General features: G+C 46.2%; 2 protein-coding genes across 5 annotated transcripts in view; one reads left to right on the top strand and one right to left on the bottom strand.

The window, feature by feature from the left end:
• Nucleotides 1-17,345, bottom strand: part of LOC310685552 (uncharacterized protein) — a 945,613-nt gene that overhangs the window by 14,273 nt on the left and 913,995 nt on the right. The gene's annotated exons all lie outside the window — the stretch shown is intronic.
• The window catches only part of GABRG1 (gamma-aminobutyric acid type A receptor subunit gamma1), a 76,024-nt gene that overhangs the window by 42,610 nt on the left and 16,069 nt on the right, over nucleotides 1-17,345 (top strand). For 3 of the 4 annotated variants that reach the window (XM_083458382.1, XM_083458384.1, XM_083458381.1), the window contains exons 4-6: nucleotides 8,164-8,384; nucleotides 13,082-13,164; nucleotides 15,039-15,176. In XM_083458382.1, the coding sequence (XP_083314508.1) occupies nucleotides 8,164-8,384; nucleotides 13,082-13,164; nucleotides 15,039-15,176 (442 nt within the window). Of the gene's footprint in view, nucleotides 1-5,085; nucleotides 5,265-8,163; nucleotides 8,385-13,081; nucleotides 13,165-15,038; nucleotides 15,177-17,345 lie in introns of all 4 variants that reach the window. The other variant, XM_083458383.1, reaches the window with a different exon arrangement.

Raw genomic sequence — 17,345 nt, 5'->3', positions numbered from 1 at the left:
GGAAAACCTGTCACATCTTAGCCCTCTTCAGGCATTCCAGTGAGGTCCATGTAAACACTTGAGGCAGTGAGGAAGAGTATGCTAGCTCCATCTCTTTCTTCTCTGTCCCCATCTCCTTCCAACTTGTGGAAGGTGAAGGCTTTCTGTGCTCATGGAGACTTCCTGTTTTAGGACACTGGAAAACTGACTGGCCAGCTGGTCATTACAGACAAGGGCTGCATCCGGCCTCCCACAGCAGAGACTTTGTAAGCCCTCCAGGGCAACAGCAAAACCTACCACCTGCTTCTGCTCCCCCCACAGGCACGATGGATGACTACCTTACCTTGGCAGGCACCAACATCCACCTGTTACCACAGTCACTCACCCTGAATGTAGGCTTGCTCCATCTGTCTGATGAAGTGGCTCAGCAGGCAAGGAGCTGTATGCATGTGGCAATAGAAAGGGCGTAGGCACATACCTACAGGACCTACAGCCAACCTCTGGTGGTGGTGGTGAACAGCTCCCCTTCCACCCTGATGCTGTGCATCAGGTAAGTTCAAAGGTGACAACAAGGAATCAGGTGAGGCAGTCAATGATGGCTCTGCTAAACTTGGGTCTGTGAGAGGGGATGGAAATCTGCTCCCATAACCTATGTTCTGCCATAGTGAAATGGGTGGGGAAAACATTGGTGCATTGTGGGTTATTTATTTGAAAAGTTCCCCTTGAAGTCAGAAAGTATGAAATTTCTTGCACTATGTCTGCATCTGTTCTACAGTTTTGTCATTGACCAATGTATTGTTTGGATTTGATATCCCGCTTTATCACTACCCTATGGAGTCTCAAAGCGGCTAACAGTCTCCTTTCCCTTCCTCCCCCACAACAAACACTCTGTGAGGTGAGTGAGGCTGAGAGACTTCAGAGAAGTGTGACTAGCCCAAGGTAACCCAACAGATGCATGTGGAGGAGCAGGGAAGCGAACCCGGTTCACCAGATTACGAGTCCACCGCTCTTAACCACTACACCACACTGGCTCCCTTGTCGTGGACAGAAGTGGCATAGTTTGTTTATGATTCTCCACTGTGCTGCTCCAAATTCTATCCTCATCAGCTTGGTCCCAATTTAGCATTCCTGCTTGCCTATCTGTGCCAGCAGAACTGCTCCGCAATGTGTTCCAGCAGCATATCTGAGGTTCCCCACCATTGTATCCATCATGGCAGCGACATATCGCACCCCTCAACCTGCAGACCTGCGGTGTGGGATCGTGCCCCAAAATATTAAAAAATAACATATTTTGTTTCTGTGTGGCTGCTGCTTGCCGCTGCCTTCTCACAGAAGCAAACCACTTTTCCAGAGCAATATAAAAATAAACACAACAGCATTTGTTATATAAATGTGCATAACTGCCTGCTCAACACATTTGACACGACTCATAATAATAAAGCATTGAAGCGATACAGCTTGTATTTTCTACCTGGCAACTTCAGGACATATTCCAGGTTCAGCTGAACCAGAAAGTAGGTGCATTAGCTGTATGTGGAGGATTCCTAAAGACGAAAGAAAGTCTTGTCTCACACCTGCCCACCTGCCTGTTGTTGTTTAGTCGTTCAGTCGTGTCCGACTCTTCGTGACCCCCTGGACCAGAGCACACCAGACACTCCTGTCCTCCACCGCCTCCCGCAGTTTGGTCAAACTCATGCTGGTAGCTTCAAGAACACTGTCCAACCATCTCGTCCTCTGTCGTCCCCTTCTCCTTGTGCCCTCCATCTTTCCCAACATCAGGGTCATTTCCAGGGAGTCTTCTCTTCTCATGAGGTGGCCAAAATATTGGAGCCTCAGCTTCAGGATCTGTCCTTCCAGTGAGCACTCAGGGCTGATTTCCTTAAGTATGGAGAGGTTTGATCTTCTTGCAGTCCATGGGACTCTCAAGAGTCTCCTCCAACACCATAATTCAAAAGCATCAATTCTTTGGTGATCAGCCTTTATGGTCCAGCTCTCACTTCCACAAAGACAACAGGCCCACCTGCCTAGGGCTATATTAGTGCCCAAGCACTGAAGGACCATGGCAGGTTCATGTGTACCTCTCATATTCCCTTCTAGCAATCTTCCAGATGTTGATGAGTAACTTGCATGATGCAGACACACAGAAGACTGGGTGGGTATATGGGAGATGCTTACAGCTGTTTCATTCTTGGTGTGGCCATGTTCTGCATGTGTAGGTGGGGTGAAGAGGAATGGGGAAAACAAGGATCATTTCAGACCCATGGGAATCCATGCAGGGAAGATGAACCCTCCCACCCACATACTACATGGCTGCCATAGTGCATTTGGTATCACTTCCCTAGGAACTCAAAATGCTTTTTATTTGTATTGTATAAAGGGCATGGTGGCATTTATCAGAGTAAACATCATAAGATGATACAATGTTTGCTTATTCTGGGCAGCACAGCAATTTATTCAGATGAATACGTTACCTTTGTCATGAGATTAAAATTAATAGAAACTCAATTACTGACCAGTAGAGGCTCTGCAAGATGAAGTGGCCAATTTGTAAAGTCTAATGCTCCATTAAGGAATAGAGAAAGATATTGGGAGGAAATGCATGCCTTGGTCAGGAGGAGTAATTTCCCTCCTACTGATAAGCATGGCAGTCTTTTTAATGTGATGGATCTGAATGCTGTTGGGAGAAGAATAAATAGAACGAGGTTGTCTGGATGTCTTATTACAGTTTATGTGGGAGATGAAAAACAGTGTCTGGATATGAAATCAAAATGGAATGTTATACAAGTAAGGATTTCTGCCCAAAGTCTGATGAATCAGCACCCACACCTGCAATTATGGCATGGCACACAGAGCATTGGTGCAGATGTTTGGGTCAGATGTTAGATGGTTGCTGCCAAACCGCAGGGAAAGAGAGGCAAACTAGAAAACGTGAACACTCTCTGCCCATTTATGTGCTAACGGCTTTGTAAACCTCTACTGCATGGCTCTTGCAGGTGCACATAATCTGTTCCAACCCATTTCATCTGATGGACTGATTTCTCATCTGTGTCACTTTCATATGTCATTCGCTCACATCGTTCCCATTTCTCCTGCTTTAGAATACATATTTAAAGAAATGCATTTGCTCCCATGAAATATACTCAGAGTCGAGTAGTGACTTCATGCTCTTTATTTCAGCTCATAGGAACAGTGATTGATCCCCCCCCCCCCCAAACCTCAGGCTTTATATACATTATTTACACAAAGGGTCCCATGTGATTGGCTGACTCTGCTTCTCTCCTGGAGCCTGGTTGGTCTGCTCCTGCAGGCCAATCAGGTTGTTGCATTCCAGAATCCTACCGACCTGATAGGCTGATTAACTTCCTCCTGGGGCCTGATTGGTCTGCTCCTGCAGGCCAATCAGGTTGTTGCATTCTAGGATCCTAGCTACCTATTGTTCTAGCATCCAAGCTCAGTACATAACATCCCAACACACACATTTTGCACATTGTTAAATGCATTTTTGATATACTTTGCATTTGAACATTCAGGAAGTGGAAAAGCCAATGAACAGCTAAGCAGGGGCCGATTTAGGGCAGCACAATTAGTTCTATGCAGGGCATAACGACTTTGACATCATGAATTGAGAAGAATGGAAGGCAAAAAGGTTGTTTTCTGCTGCTCCAGAGAAGCGGACACGGAGCAATGGATCCAAACTACAAGAAAGAAGATTCCACCTAAACATTAGGAAGAACTTCCTGACAGTAAGAGCTGTTTGACAGTGGAATTTGCTGCCAAGGAGTGTGGTGGAGTCTCCTTCTTTGGAGGTCTTTAAGCAGAGGCTTGACAACCATATTTCAGGAGTGCTCTGATGGTGTTTCCTGCTTGGCAGGGGGTTGGACTCGATGGCCCTTGTGGTCTCTTCCAACTCTATGATTCTATGATTCTAAGAGGAGGGGGGCACCAAATTTTGGCTTCGCTCAGGGTCTGACCCTGTGCTAAGTTCTCATCTAGGCAGGAGATGCAGATCAGGTTGTTTCATATCAGAATTTGTAAAGGTCAAATTAACTAGCACCCCTACTACATTGGAGTGATCTTCTTCACCTCTTGAAGTTTGTGCCACATCACCCAAGCCTTGTAGGACAGGGGGGTCATCCATGGAGAAGTTTGCTACGATCAGGTTGCTTGATAGGTATCATCCAAATGTAAAGGTGACTGATGTGCCTTTTAAAAAGAAAATTCCCCGTGTGAAAATTAGGAATGCAGTGTGAGAGATGTAGTGAACAGGTGGGTATTATTTTTTTAAAAAAGGATATCATTTGTAGTAAACAACCCTACAGTTTACTAAAGAAGCAGCTTTTCTTCATGTTAGGCTAATGCAGGCATCCTTCTTATACTACAGTGGTACCTCGGGTTACGTACTTAATTCGTTCCGGAGGTCCGTACTTAACCTGAAACTGTTCTTAACCTGAAGCACCACTTTAGCTAATGGGGCCTCCTGCCGCACCGCCGGAGCACAATTTCTGTTCTCAACCTGAAGCAAAGTTCTTAACCTGAAGCACTATTTCTGGGTTAGCGGAGTATGTAACCTGAAGCGTATGTAACCTGAGGTACCACTGTATTAGGAAACTTACCCTTAACAACACATATTTGTGAATTGCCTTGAAGAACATGTAAAAGACAGTTATTAAATTATTTTATACAATTGACGGTCATTCAGTCATGGGGAATAGTGTAGACTCAAAGATGTTGTGTTTACTGTGTGTCTTTAGACCCACAGAAAAGCACACTGCAACCCAAGGAGCCATTAAAATATACTACCTTTCTTGCCAGTGTGGTATTTTGCTATTTCTTATTATTCAAGGGTCTTGCCTTTCATTTCAACTATTGTCACGAAGCTAAGCCAGAAACCCAAGTGCTACATGCCTTTCTCCACAATACTTCATTCCTTTCCCCTTCATCACTGGCTTTGTAGCATACACGACCATTGGTTGGCATTCTGTGGCCACTGAGTGTGCATAGCCATTGCTGGGCTGTTTTTGGGGTTCCCCCTCTCAGTTTTTTGCTAACTGGTTTTGTGCTTCTGAATACTTTGGGGCTTCCCTGCTGACATCTCCTTGCTCATAGGAGGAACTTCAGCAAAGGCAGTTCTATCCATTGTCAGGCACATAGAAAACTTATTTGAATCAAAGCTCAGGAACTGGGCTAAGATACGGGCCATGGAAGTCATAATTATATTGAAAAAGGCTGCAGAACAATGGAAAAAGTCGCGTGAAAGTCTCCGGAATTGGAACGCAAAAATAAAGGTGATTTGGCAGTCAAAGCAGACTTCTCAGTGAAATCTAAATGACTGATGTTCCTCCTTTGATCTGCTCCTACTGTATTAAAAATATTAATCCAACTTCTTGAAAGAGGAACAATGTGACCATGTCACACCACAGGAATTCATCAGTTTACAGACATAGAATGCAGGCAGGGTTACTGGAATTAGATGCCTAAAGTTAGAAGCTAGATCTGTAATTGAATGAAGCTGATTTTCAAGAGTTTGGCACCCAGCCGCTTTCACTAAAAAAAAATAAAAAATGTTGGCAATTGTGATTAGAGAGGCTCCACAGTGTGTGCTACTTAGCTCAGTTTCCTCATGTAGAAACCAGATTACCTAATTAGAACTAAATTCAGAGGGTGAAATCCTACGTTTGTGGCATACAGACAGCTCAATGTTTGCTGTTGACGCCAGCCATCTCAGGGCCTCTTCACACCTTACAGATTTGAGGTGTACACCAACAATCTTTAAGGTGTACCCCTGAATGTGCAAAGTGTAAATGAAATATACCTATATTTGCAAACGTGCTTCATATGGGCACACAACCAAGCAGCTCTGATTGACTGCAGCTCCTTCTTAACAGTTTGTTGCAGATGATTACATGAGGTCATTGGCTGGGATGGGAATACCGGGTGCCATAGGCTATTTTTTGTATAATTTTTTTTTAATTAAGGTTTTTACATAAAAAAGAAAAGAGGAACAAATGCATACACAAATACAAAAGTACCAAACAACAAAAAACAACAATACAAAAAAGAAAAAAAGAAAAGAGAAAACGAATAAAAACAGTTCCAGTTTCATGATATTCCTTGCATTTACTTATTTCCCAGACTTCCCCACACCTCCCCTCACTGTATTCCAGATCTTATATTTGATCAGCAAATACCTTCCCTCTATCTTAACCAATCTTTATCTTAATCTTAATATCTTGATACTGATATCTCTTAAGATGATTACATGAGGTCATTGGCTGGGATGGGAATACCGGGTGCCGTAGGATATTTTTTTTTACGCGGGTGGCGCTGTGGGTTAAACCACAGAGCCTAGGACTTGCCGATCAGAAGGTTGGCTGTTATGTACTGAGTTGAATAGGATCCAAACTGCAGCAGTCTGATTGGTCCTAGAACAATAGGATCCAAATTGCAGCAGTCTGATTGGTCCTAGAACAATAGGATTTAGAATGCAGCAGTCTGAATGGTCCTAGAACAATGCAGCAGTCTGATTGGTTGGCAGGAACCACCCAATCATGCTCCAGATAGAAGTGAATCCACAACCTGATTGGCTTACAGTATAATTCCAGAATTAGCCAATCATGTGCAGCCCATTGTGTGAATAATGTATATAAAGCAGATACTTTGAGGGGACTTTCATTCATTCCTCCTCACCACTATGAGCTGAATAAAGAGCATGAAATCACTTTGCGACTCTGAGTATATTTCATTGGCGGTTCAAATCCCCATGACGGGGTGAGCTCCCGTTGCTCGGTCCCTGCTCCTGCCAACCTAGCAGTTCGAAAGCACGTCAAAGTGCAAGTAGATAAATAGGTACCTCTCCGGCAGGAAGGTAAACGGTGTTTCCGTGCGCTGCTCTGATTCTCCAGAAGCGGCTTAGTCATGCTGGCCACATGACCCGGAAGCTATATGCCGGCTTCCTCGGCCAGTAAAGCGAGATGAGCGCCGCAACCCCAGAGTTGGCCACGACTGGACCTAATGGTCAGGGTTCCCTTTACCTTTACCTTTAACTCCATAGCCTTCTCTGCTCATGGAAGCTGATCATCCGAGGTTCTAAATCACACACAGGCTCCCTGCTGCAGGCATAAACCCTCAGAAATGTGAGGAGGGTGATGGATCCAAGCAATGGGAATGTGATGGAAGGTGGCAGTGAGCTTTCTCCTGCTATTATTATTATTATTATTATTATTATTATTTACTATTTATTGAATTTATATACTGCCCTATACCCGGAGGTCTCAGGGCAGTTCACATAAAAAGATCCCAGTATATAAAATAAAAATAAAAACAATAACCCAGTAATACATGAAGGCTCCAGGCAAACTTCCCTGGGGAGAGCATTCCACAGACTGGGAGCCACTGCAGAGAAGGCCCTGTTCTCATGTTGCCACCCTCTGGACCTCTCAAGGAGAAGGCACACAAAGAAGGGGCTCAGAAGATGACCTCAGGGTCTGGGTAGGTTCGTACGGAAAGAGGCAGTCCTTAGCCTGCTATCTCCCTCCTGTGCTTCAAATGGCATAGAGGGGTAAAAACCAGAAAACCCAAACCCTATTGTTTCTTTGATCAGAAGTAGGGCTAGACGAATCTTACCAATTTCAGTTTCTCATTTTCCCCGTCTGAAAATATTTTCTCCACATTTCCACAGCAATTCATGTTTTTTTTTAAAAAAAGACCTCATTGATATTTGTCAGCAGCTTAGTGTGAATTTATCCTAAAATGCACAATGGTGCCTCCTTGAGAGATGCCGGAGCTGAGTTCCAGTGAGTTCTGGCTGAAAGAAAGCCCTGTAGGACACTTTAGTTGGATACTACCCATAGGATCTGAACCTAAACCATGGGTAGGCAAACTAAGGCCCGGGGGCCGGATCCAGCCCAATCGCCTTCTAAATCCAGCCCACGGATGGTCCGGGAATCAGCGTGTTTTTACATGAGTAGTATGTGTCCTTTTACTTAAAATGCATCTTTGGGTTATTTGTGGGGCATAGGAATTCTTTCATATTTCTTTTTCAAAATATAGTCCACAAGGTCTGAGGGACAGTCGACCAGCCCCCTGCTGAAAAGGTTTGCTGACCCCTGTCCTAGACTGATTCCAGTGTTTTTACTACCCAATTTGATACAATATGCTGAAATTATTCTCTCTCTCCTTTTCCAGGAGTACACCATTGATATCATTTTTGCCCAGACTTGGTATGACAGTCGCTTGAAATTTAACAGCACCATGAAAGTACTTATGCTAAATAGCAATATGGTTGGGAAAATTTGGATTCCAGACACTTTCTTCCGGAACTCAAGAAAATCAGATGCCCATTGGATCACAACTCCAAATCGCCTGCTTCGCATTTGGAGTGATGGACGTGTTTTATATACCCTAAGGTAGAGTTGTTAACCACCCACTGAGAATTTTCAGTTCTCTCCGCTGTTGTTTCCTGTTAATTGCTAATTTTGCATATTGCTCTGGAAAATTTAAAGTTACAGGATTTGCAGCCTAACCCTACTCATGTGTACTCAGAAGCAAGTAATTCAGAAAGAACTGCAGCAGCAGAGTGTGCCATGGGGGGGGGGTGAAACTTAATTTTTGCAAATTTCTTCAGCGAGGGGTCTTAAAATATTTTTTTTGGGTGGGGGGTGAGGAATTCCAATCTGCTATTATTTTTGTTATTGCACAACATTCAGCTTGGAAAGTCTATCTTTGATGAAGAAGCACATGAACTGCCTTTGGAAAACCGAAGAATTTTAATTTTGCCTTCTGAAAATTAGCTGCCGCTAATAATAATAATAATAATAATAATAATAATAATAATAATAATCAACTGCAAGTATTTGGCAATTATTTTTAATTATTTCCATGCAATTTTACACACATCTTACTTATCAAACAAAACTTAATTATATTAATTTAACCAAAATATCTTTTGAATTCCCAAATCATGTCTACAGAGCAAGCTTCTGTAGCTGCAAATACAGAAAAGGAGCACTCTTCCTTGTTCTTCAGGAGGGAGGGAACCCGTAGCTCTCGCACCAGACTTCAGCCCAGGCTAATATGGCTAATAGCCACAGATGATGGGATTTGTAGTTCAGCAAGGGGCCAGAGGCTCCCCACCCCTGGGTTTTAGGGTTTTCAGTCCTGGTCGACAAAACTGCACCTAACATGCAGCTTTTTTTTTTTAATGATATTTATTGCTTTTTGAACAATTTAAACATTACAAAACCAAACAAAAACAGAAAAATAAAAACCAATACAATACAATATAAAGACACTACATAACACTAAACACATTAAACTAAACAAAACCAAACAAAACAATTTAAAACACTCAAACAATTTCAGTATCATATCTTTCATTCACTTAGTTCACCGACCTCCTCACACCTCTCTTTTTGTATTCCACTTCTGTCAAATGTTTCAGCAATTCCTTTCCATCTTCCTCTGTTTTCTGTCCTATAATTATCTTAACACATTCTAACCTTATTTTACTTTTAGAATTCCATTAATCTATTTATACTTAAATCCTTATAACATTTCTACTCAAGCCATATGACTTCATTCCAACATTTTAACATTCATTAATTTTGAAGTATTTCTGTAAATAATCTTTAAACTTTTTCCAGTCTTCTTCCACCGACTCCTCTCCCTGGTCTCAGATTCTAACATGCAGCTTTCATTAAGTCAGCAGACAAGCTGGTAAACTGAGTTCTTAAATTGAGCACGTAGCCCCACGGTTTCCAACTGCATTTTTGTGCACAGGGGACTTGCCCAAGGTGAGAGCATTCTGGAAAACAAAGCAAAGTTCAGATGTAGTAGCAGTAAAAGGATCTGACAACCCTTTGGGCTGTTTGGCTCCCCAAGAATCTCGGGCACCCTCCCTTTCTCTATGGCATTCTGTCCATAGAGCTGGCAATTCTCAAACCTGCTTCCTTTGTTGTCAGGCTGATAATTTGCTTATTTTGCTCCCCTAAGGCCAGCCAGTTGCTGTACCTTGTGCTGCCAAACTGAGAGACATTCCTGTTCTAATGTTTCATTGGTATAAAAGAGTGTACTTTGCAAAACACAGACTGGGAGTTAAGGGAGAAATAAGGAGAGTTGCTGACTGGGCCGCTACAAATAACAAACACACAGACAATTTTAAACTCCGAATTTAAAGGCCTTCCCTGAGGGGTTGGAATGGGTTTTTTAAATGGTAATGCATTAGCAGCTAGTTGCTATGAGAAGAGTGGGTTGCACTCACCTCAGCCATAGCCTATTCTCTCTCCGTCAGGGAGTAATGTAACACCATTCCCCCCTCAATATAAATAACTCAGTGCCTCTGTCTGTCACTGCTTGTTTACCCCAGTGTCCTTTCTGGCCAGAAAAGAACTGATCTGTTGCGTGTGCATTCCCTGTTGTTTGTCCCCGCCATTCTTTCCTTGTGTGCTGGTCCCGTGGGTTTCCGTGAGGCGAGGTCCGAGTCCGGTCCAAGGTCGAGGGTGCAATATTGAGGCCGTCCATCAAAGCTGAAGCTAGGTCCAAGGCAGGGAGTCGGGCGAGGTCAGGAGATCTGGCAGGACAGGGTTCAGGCAGGAAGTGGCTACCAACAACGTTGCTCCCGCAACTTGGGACTGGGGCTGGCTGGCTTTTATCTGCCCCGAGGCATAGGGTGGCCCCGGTCCACAGGTGACTCCCCTCTCCTGGCCTGGAGGCGAGCACTCCTCCTGCAGGAACTTAGTTCCCTCCATCTCTCTGCCCTGAGCCTCTGCAGCTCAGGAGAGGCTGGAGGGTTACTGGACCCAGAGGCAACCTCAGCTTCCCCTGACGGGGCTGAGAGTGGAGCACCTGCAGGCAATGGGTCCTCCATCACCTCAAGAGCCAGAGCAGACTCACCTGGTGCCTGCACCTCAGGATCCAGCACAGGTGAGGACCCTTCAGGCTCAAGCCCCAGCCCCGGCTCAGCTGGTTCTGGAGGTGGAGAATCCTGTGCAGGCTAGGATTCCTCAGGTTCAGCCTCAGAGTCCAAATCCCAGGCCATCACACCTTGCGATTGGTAACACCAACTAGGCACCTCAGAGCCCAGATGTTTACATGCCCGTGGAGCGTCATGACCGGCACCCGCAACCAATCCACATTCAGCGCCATTTTAAATTCTCTGGCCATGGGCCTGTTGCACACCTGCATGGTTTGACCGACTTGCGGGACTCACTTTCGCGCAGGTCTGTGGCGCATTTTTGCACAGAGATAACAGGCTCTAGGGAGCCATTGAGAGATCCCTCAAAGGCAGTGGCCGAGTGATCACTGCTGGCACCCAGGGTGGGGGCGTGCATGCCAGGATGCGTGTGGTGTGCCTTCAAAGTGACCCCCACCCACTGTAGCTAAATGGGGCCACACGGAGCCACCTGCTAAAAGGGGAAGAAACCCCTTCTCTATTCACTGCTTGGACTTGTCCTGCGTACACACTAGGCCTTTAAAGCACCTTCAAGGCACATTCTTCCCGTCAAATAATTTTGGGCACTGCAGTTTGTTAAGGGTTGCTAGGAATTGTAACTCTGTGAGGGTGCCTACAGTACCCTGTATTACGGTTACTCGATGTTTTTCAATGAATCCAGGGACACTTTTTTTTTTTTTGGAAGCTGAGTAGCAACAGGGAGTCAGTAGTGGGGATGGTGAGGCAAAAGACCCTGGGCCCAAGCACACATGCATATTGTATAATTGTGCAAAGCCCTTCTTTCGCACCCTGTGAAACATAAATGCACAGAGTTTTTTAAAAAACTGGTCAATGGCGCAGCGCATGCCCGTGACTCCCAAGCCTTCCCCGATCTCCTTCCCCCTTCCCCCTTTGTTTTGACAGATCAGGGGAGGCTCAGGAGTCACAGGCGGGTGGCTGTGGAGCAGGAAAAATGGCGGGCGCCATGGCAGCGAGCAGCTCCTGAAGCCAGCCAGAGCCAACTGCACTACCAGGCTGGCTCTGGGCTGCTGAGGCTGCCGCTGCCACGTTTCCTGGGGACAGATTTGCGAATCTGGGGACATTCCAGGGACGGAATTTGTCCGGGGACAGATTTGCAAATCTGGGGACTGTCCCTGGGACCTGGGGATGTCTGGTAACCCTACCCTGTATTCTCGGGGGAGCAGGGAGAGATGTGTTTCAAATGTGCTATAAAGGTATACTGGGGATGCGGGTGGCGCTGTGGGTTAAACCACAGAGTCTAGGACTTGCCGATCAGAAGGTCGGCGGTTTGAATCCCCGCGATGGGGTGAGCTCCCGTTGCTCGGTCCCTGCTCCTGCCAACCTAGCAGTTCGAAAGCACGTCAAAGTGCAAGTAGATAAATAGGTACCGCTCCGGCGGGAAGGTAAACGGTGCTTCTGTGTACTGCTGTGGTTCTCCAGAAGCGGCTTAGTCATGCTGGCCACATGACCCAGAAGCTGTACGCCAGCTCCTTCGGCCAATAAAGTGGGATGAGCACCACAACCCCAGAGTTGGCCACAACTGGACCTAATGGTCCTTTACCTTTACCTTTACATAAAGGTATACTGTGTAGACAGCCTTCAGTTGCTGGGCTTGCAAACTCTTCATCCTTTAGGAGAAGGCCCCCCCATTGCACCTTACAGTCAGGGCAACACATCTTCCAGGTAAAGGATGTTGCAGTGGTGGCAGTAGACCTGGGACCTAGGTGACAATCCCATAGCTGGCTGCTGCTCCTGATCGCAGACACTCACTTACCAATGGGAGGAGACACCTTGTACCTTCGCTGCTTTGCGGTGGCTTCCTTTCTCATCACGCAGCACAGAAACACTGCTGTCTGCTCTTCAGGAAAGAGAGCCACCCAGCAAAGCTATTATCTATCACAGCTAATGTTTACTGGTATAAGTCCATTTAAAACCTGTGAAACTCTCAATTAATTATGTGTGCTGTGTCCATTCCCAATGCAGTAAAGTGTTGCAGCCTGGGAAACGACTTTTGGGACTGCGCAGAACATGATAATAGTGCCTCTTTAGGGTGGGAAGGTTTTGCCACTGAAGAGAAATGACTTTGACATCTTAGTTAACGTGTCCAATTGTTTCCAGTTCGTTTTCTCACGCTTTTCTCCCCTTTCTAACCAGGTTGACGATTAATGCCGAATGTTACCTCCAGCTTCATAACTTTCCCATGGATGAGCATTCCTGCCCCCTGGAGTTTTCAAGCTGTAGGTGGTAAAGCATTTCATAGAATTCTTCTCATTTTAAATAGAGGCTGATTAACAGGCTGTTCAGAGGGCTTTGTTGCACTTTGCACCAACTTAGGTTTGAAGTGTCACGAGCACTTTTGGTACTGCTTATCATTTCTTCCCAGTTTAGGTGAAGCGACTCGCCTATGGGGAAATGGCATTGCATCTCAAGGCCACCAGCAAGGATGGAAACCTATTATACAGATCCAGAGCTTTGATACACATGAGCCATAATCCCTGCTAAGGAAGTTTGTCAGGTTCAGGCATAACTGTCAAGCGTTCCTTATTTGAAGGGACAGTCCCTTATTCCAGCGCCATGTCCCGTTGCTGTCCCTTATTGATGGATGTCCCTTAAACGTCCCTTAAATGATGTCCCTTAAATTTCAAAGGAAGCAGCTCCTCTCCCTCCCTCCCTGCTGGCCAGGGAGGAGGGAGGCTCCAACTGTGTTGCTTGGCTGTGTTGTTCACCCAGTAAGAAGTCTAAGAACGACTGGGGGGGTGGAGCTTGCATGCCTTGTGTGTGGCTAGTTAATGCAAGCTGAGGGGTTTTTTGAATGCTGGACGCCATTTTGTTGCACGTGCTCTTGCAAACTTTGCAGTGCAAAGCCAGGCCGGGGAGCTATCTTAAGTTGAGGCTGCATAGGCCTTGTGGTGCATGTGATTCAGATTCTATTCAGTTGAACCTCTGGTTACAAAGTTGGTTGGACAGTGTTCTTGAAGCTACCAGCATGAGTTTGACCAGACTGCAGGAGGACAGGAAGACTGGAGTGCCTGGAGCCAGTGAGGCTGCAGGTCCCTTATTTTGGCTGCTGGTCTCTTAATTTCAAGGCTGCTGGTCCCTTATTTTCAAATCTGTAAGTTGACAGCTATGGGTTCAGGTTCTAATTCAGAAGAAATAAAGATCATTATACATGGCTCCAGGGTCTCCAGGAGAGGCTAAGGATTGAAAAATCAACCTTCTGCATGCGAAGCAGCTGCTCCAGCACTGAGTTTCTGCCCTTTTGCCATCATAGCTGTTCCCACTGATCCTAAATTTATCAAGAATTTCTAGCTTCAGTGGTTTTCAGAATTATACCCAATGTTATAAAAGGCAATAAGCTTATAAAACTAATCTGCTCACAAGGACATAGCACTGTCATGGGCAGAATGAAAAAACAAACACACACCAAAGTACATCTAAACAGTTTCTTTCCAGTTCTTAAACTTAATTGGGGATAAAATGTAGCTACTATGTATGTCTTTAAACTGTGATTTATTGCTGTCCTTTATTTTAGTCCTCCAGATGGGAAGTGCTTTCAGAATTCGTTCCCTTCAAAGACGCAGGGCTTATTCACACTTACTGTCCTCCACTCCATGTTCAAGCACCGCCCCCCCCTCATGTAAATCAATATTTCCTTGTAGTATGCATAATTCTGCTTTTCTTTTTTATCACTTGCATACTTTATGCTGGTTTTACTAACTTCGGTAAATCATATTCAACAGCCCCTTTCAGCTTCCGAGATTTCAGCAGGCATTGCCTGTAACACTTCCAAGAATATATTTACAGCTCTAATAATGGAATCATGGTACACACACGGCCCTGAAATCTACTCAAATCTACTGCAAAGGGTGGTTAACTTCTTAATTGAAGGCTGTCTTCCTGTTGCCATCACTCTTAGCAATAACTTAGAAAAGCCTCCTTATTTACCTCCACAAGCCGTTTACCCATTAGTGGAACTGGACTATTCTCTGAAAGTTGTTCTGTAGTTATATACAACATGCTAAAACATTCTGTATCAGCATTCCACCCCCCCCCCCCCCACTGCTACAGGGTCCTTGATTTTTTGTACAAATGTTGTGCTACTATCTTCTAGATGGATATCCGAGGAATGAAATTATATACAAATGGAAAAAGTCCTCTGTGGAAGTGGCAGATCCCAAATACTGGAGATTGTATCAATTTGCATTTGTAGGCTTACGTAATACAACAGATATCTCCCATACACAGTCCGGTAAGGAAACAACCACATTTATTTAAACTAGATATTTCTGGACTATGGATGCAAGTAGGCATTGTTTTCTGTTTCCCCTTGTTTTCATCACATGCAACACTGTTTCTGTTCCACTACAGCTCATCTTCTGTTAAAAACAGTACCATTTATCTCGATGTCTGCTGCAACGAAATCACATAACTTACACAATTGATGTAACTGATTATATAAATTGAGTTGTGATGTTATTCCACTTCAGTGTAAAGGAAACAAAAATGCTAAGGGCGAAGGAAGAAGTATTGTTTGCAGACTGAAAACAACAACTAATACCAATTGTATTCACGGGATTGATTTCCATTCTGGATGTGGAATGAATAAGCTGACTTGGGCAGTTTCTACTCCTGTGTCCTTATCTGTCAGAAATCTCTGACATTCCTATTCTAGACTCATTTTTTGGTGGAAGATGTGTGTGTGTGTGTGTTTCCTACCTGTAACAACCTCAGAGTAATGTTTCCGACTCTGCTATTCTCACTCATATAGTTGAATGAAAATGAACCTTACTCAGTCTCTCCCCCCCCCCACCTCAGACCAAAGCAGCTCCTGTCATCATAGGGAGTGCACTTCCCTCATACCTGTGTCTAGTTCCCACACTGCATAGTGTTTTCCCCTAAGCAGTCCCTCCAGAGTCTTCCCATTGTGTGCCTCCAGCCTTCCTCCATGGTGCTCTCTGCTGTGTTTGAGAAAGTAGCAAGAACCTGGGACCCCACTCACCCACTGCAGGCACCTCCGTGCAGTTTGGGTGCATTTGTGTCTTATTGGGTCAACAGGGAGGAAGGATCCCACCACATGGCACACCAAGTACACACCCTTTCACAGTGGGTTTGATATTATACTAACTAGGTAAAGGTAAAGGGACCCCTGATCATTAGGTCCAGCCGTGACCGACTCTGGGGTTGCGGTGCTCATCTCGCTTTTTTGGCCGAGGGAGCCGGCATACAGCTTCCGGGTCAGGTGGCCAGCATGACAAAGACGCTTCTGGCGAACCAGAGCAGCGCACGGAAACACCGTTTACCTTCCTGCCAGAGTAGTACCTATTTATCTACTTGCACTTTGATGTGCTTTCGAACTGCTAGGTTGGCAGGAACAGGGACCGAGCAATGGGAGCTCACCCCGTCGCGGGGATTCGAACCGCCGACCTTCTAATCGGCATGCCCTAGGCTCAGTGGTTTAGACCACAGCGCCACCCGAGTCCCTTGTATTATACTAACTAGAGAAACTGTATTTCTCTATTATACTAACTAGAGAAATCCAATTACTGTCACCTTCTTTGTTAGAAGCCAAATAGGCAAAGATTTAGTACCGTATTTTTCGTCCCATAGGACGCTCCGTCCCATAGGACGCTCCGTCCCATAGGACGCACCTAGTTTTTTTGGGGGGAAATAAAGGAAAAAATTTTTTCCTTTATTTTCCCCCCAAAAAGCAGGTCGGGGAAACCTAACCAGGTCGAGGAACAGCGGGATGCCGGCGATGCGCCTTCCTGCTGTCCCCCCAGCTTGTGGGGCTGGCAGATGTCTGCCTGGCGCGAGGGGCGCTCTGCTTCAGGGCACCCCTCGCGCCAGGCTGCAGGCTGCTATCCGCAGCGTGGGGAGCGCTGCTGGGACCTCCTGCAGCGTTCCCCATGCTGCGGATGTCTGCCTGGCGAGAGGGGCGCTCTGCTTCAGGGCGCCCCTCGCGCCAGGCTGCAGGCTGCTATCCGCAGCGTGGGGAGCGCTGCTGGGACCTCCTGCAGCGTTCCCCATGCTGCGGATGTCTGCCCGGCGCGTGGGGCGCTCTGCTTCAGGGCACCCCTCGCGCCAGGCTGCAGGCTGCTATCCGCAGCGTGGGGAGCGCTGCTGGGACCTCCTGCAGCGTTCCCCATGCTGCGGATGTCTGCCTGGCGCGAGGGGCGCTCTGCTTCAGGGCGCCCCTCACGCCAGGCTGCAGGCTGCTATCCGCAGCGTGGGGAGCGCTGCTGGGACCTCCTGCAGCGTCCCCCATGCTGCGGATGTATGCCCGGCGCGTGGGGCGCTCTGCTTCAGGGCGCCCCTCGCGCCAGGCTGCAGGCTGCTATCCGCAGCGTGGGGAGCGCTGCTGGGACCTCCTGCAGCGTTCCCCATGCTGCGGATGTCTGCCTGGCGCGAGGGGCGCTCT

This window comes from Podarcis tiliguerta (assembly GCF_965153285.1).
Source record: "Podarcis tiliguerta genome assembly, chromosome: 9".
NCBI lineage: Eukaryota > Metazoa > Chordata > Lepidosauria > Squamata > Lacertidae > Podarcis > Podarcis tiliguerta.
The sequence above is the reverse complement of the archived record's forward strand: the minus strand, read 5'-3'. Positions and strand labels throughout refer to the sequence as shown.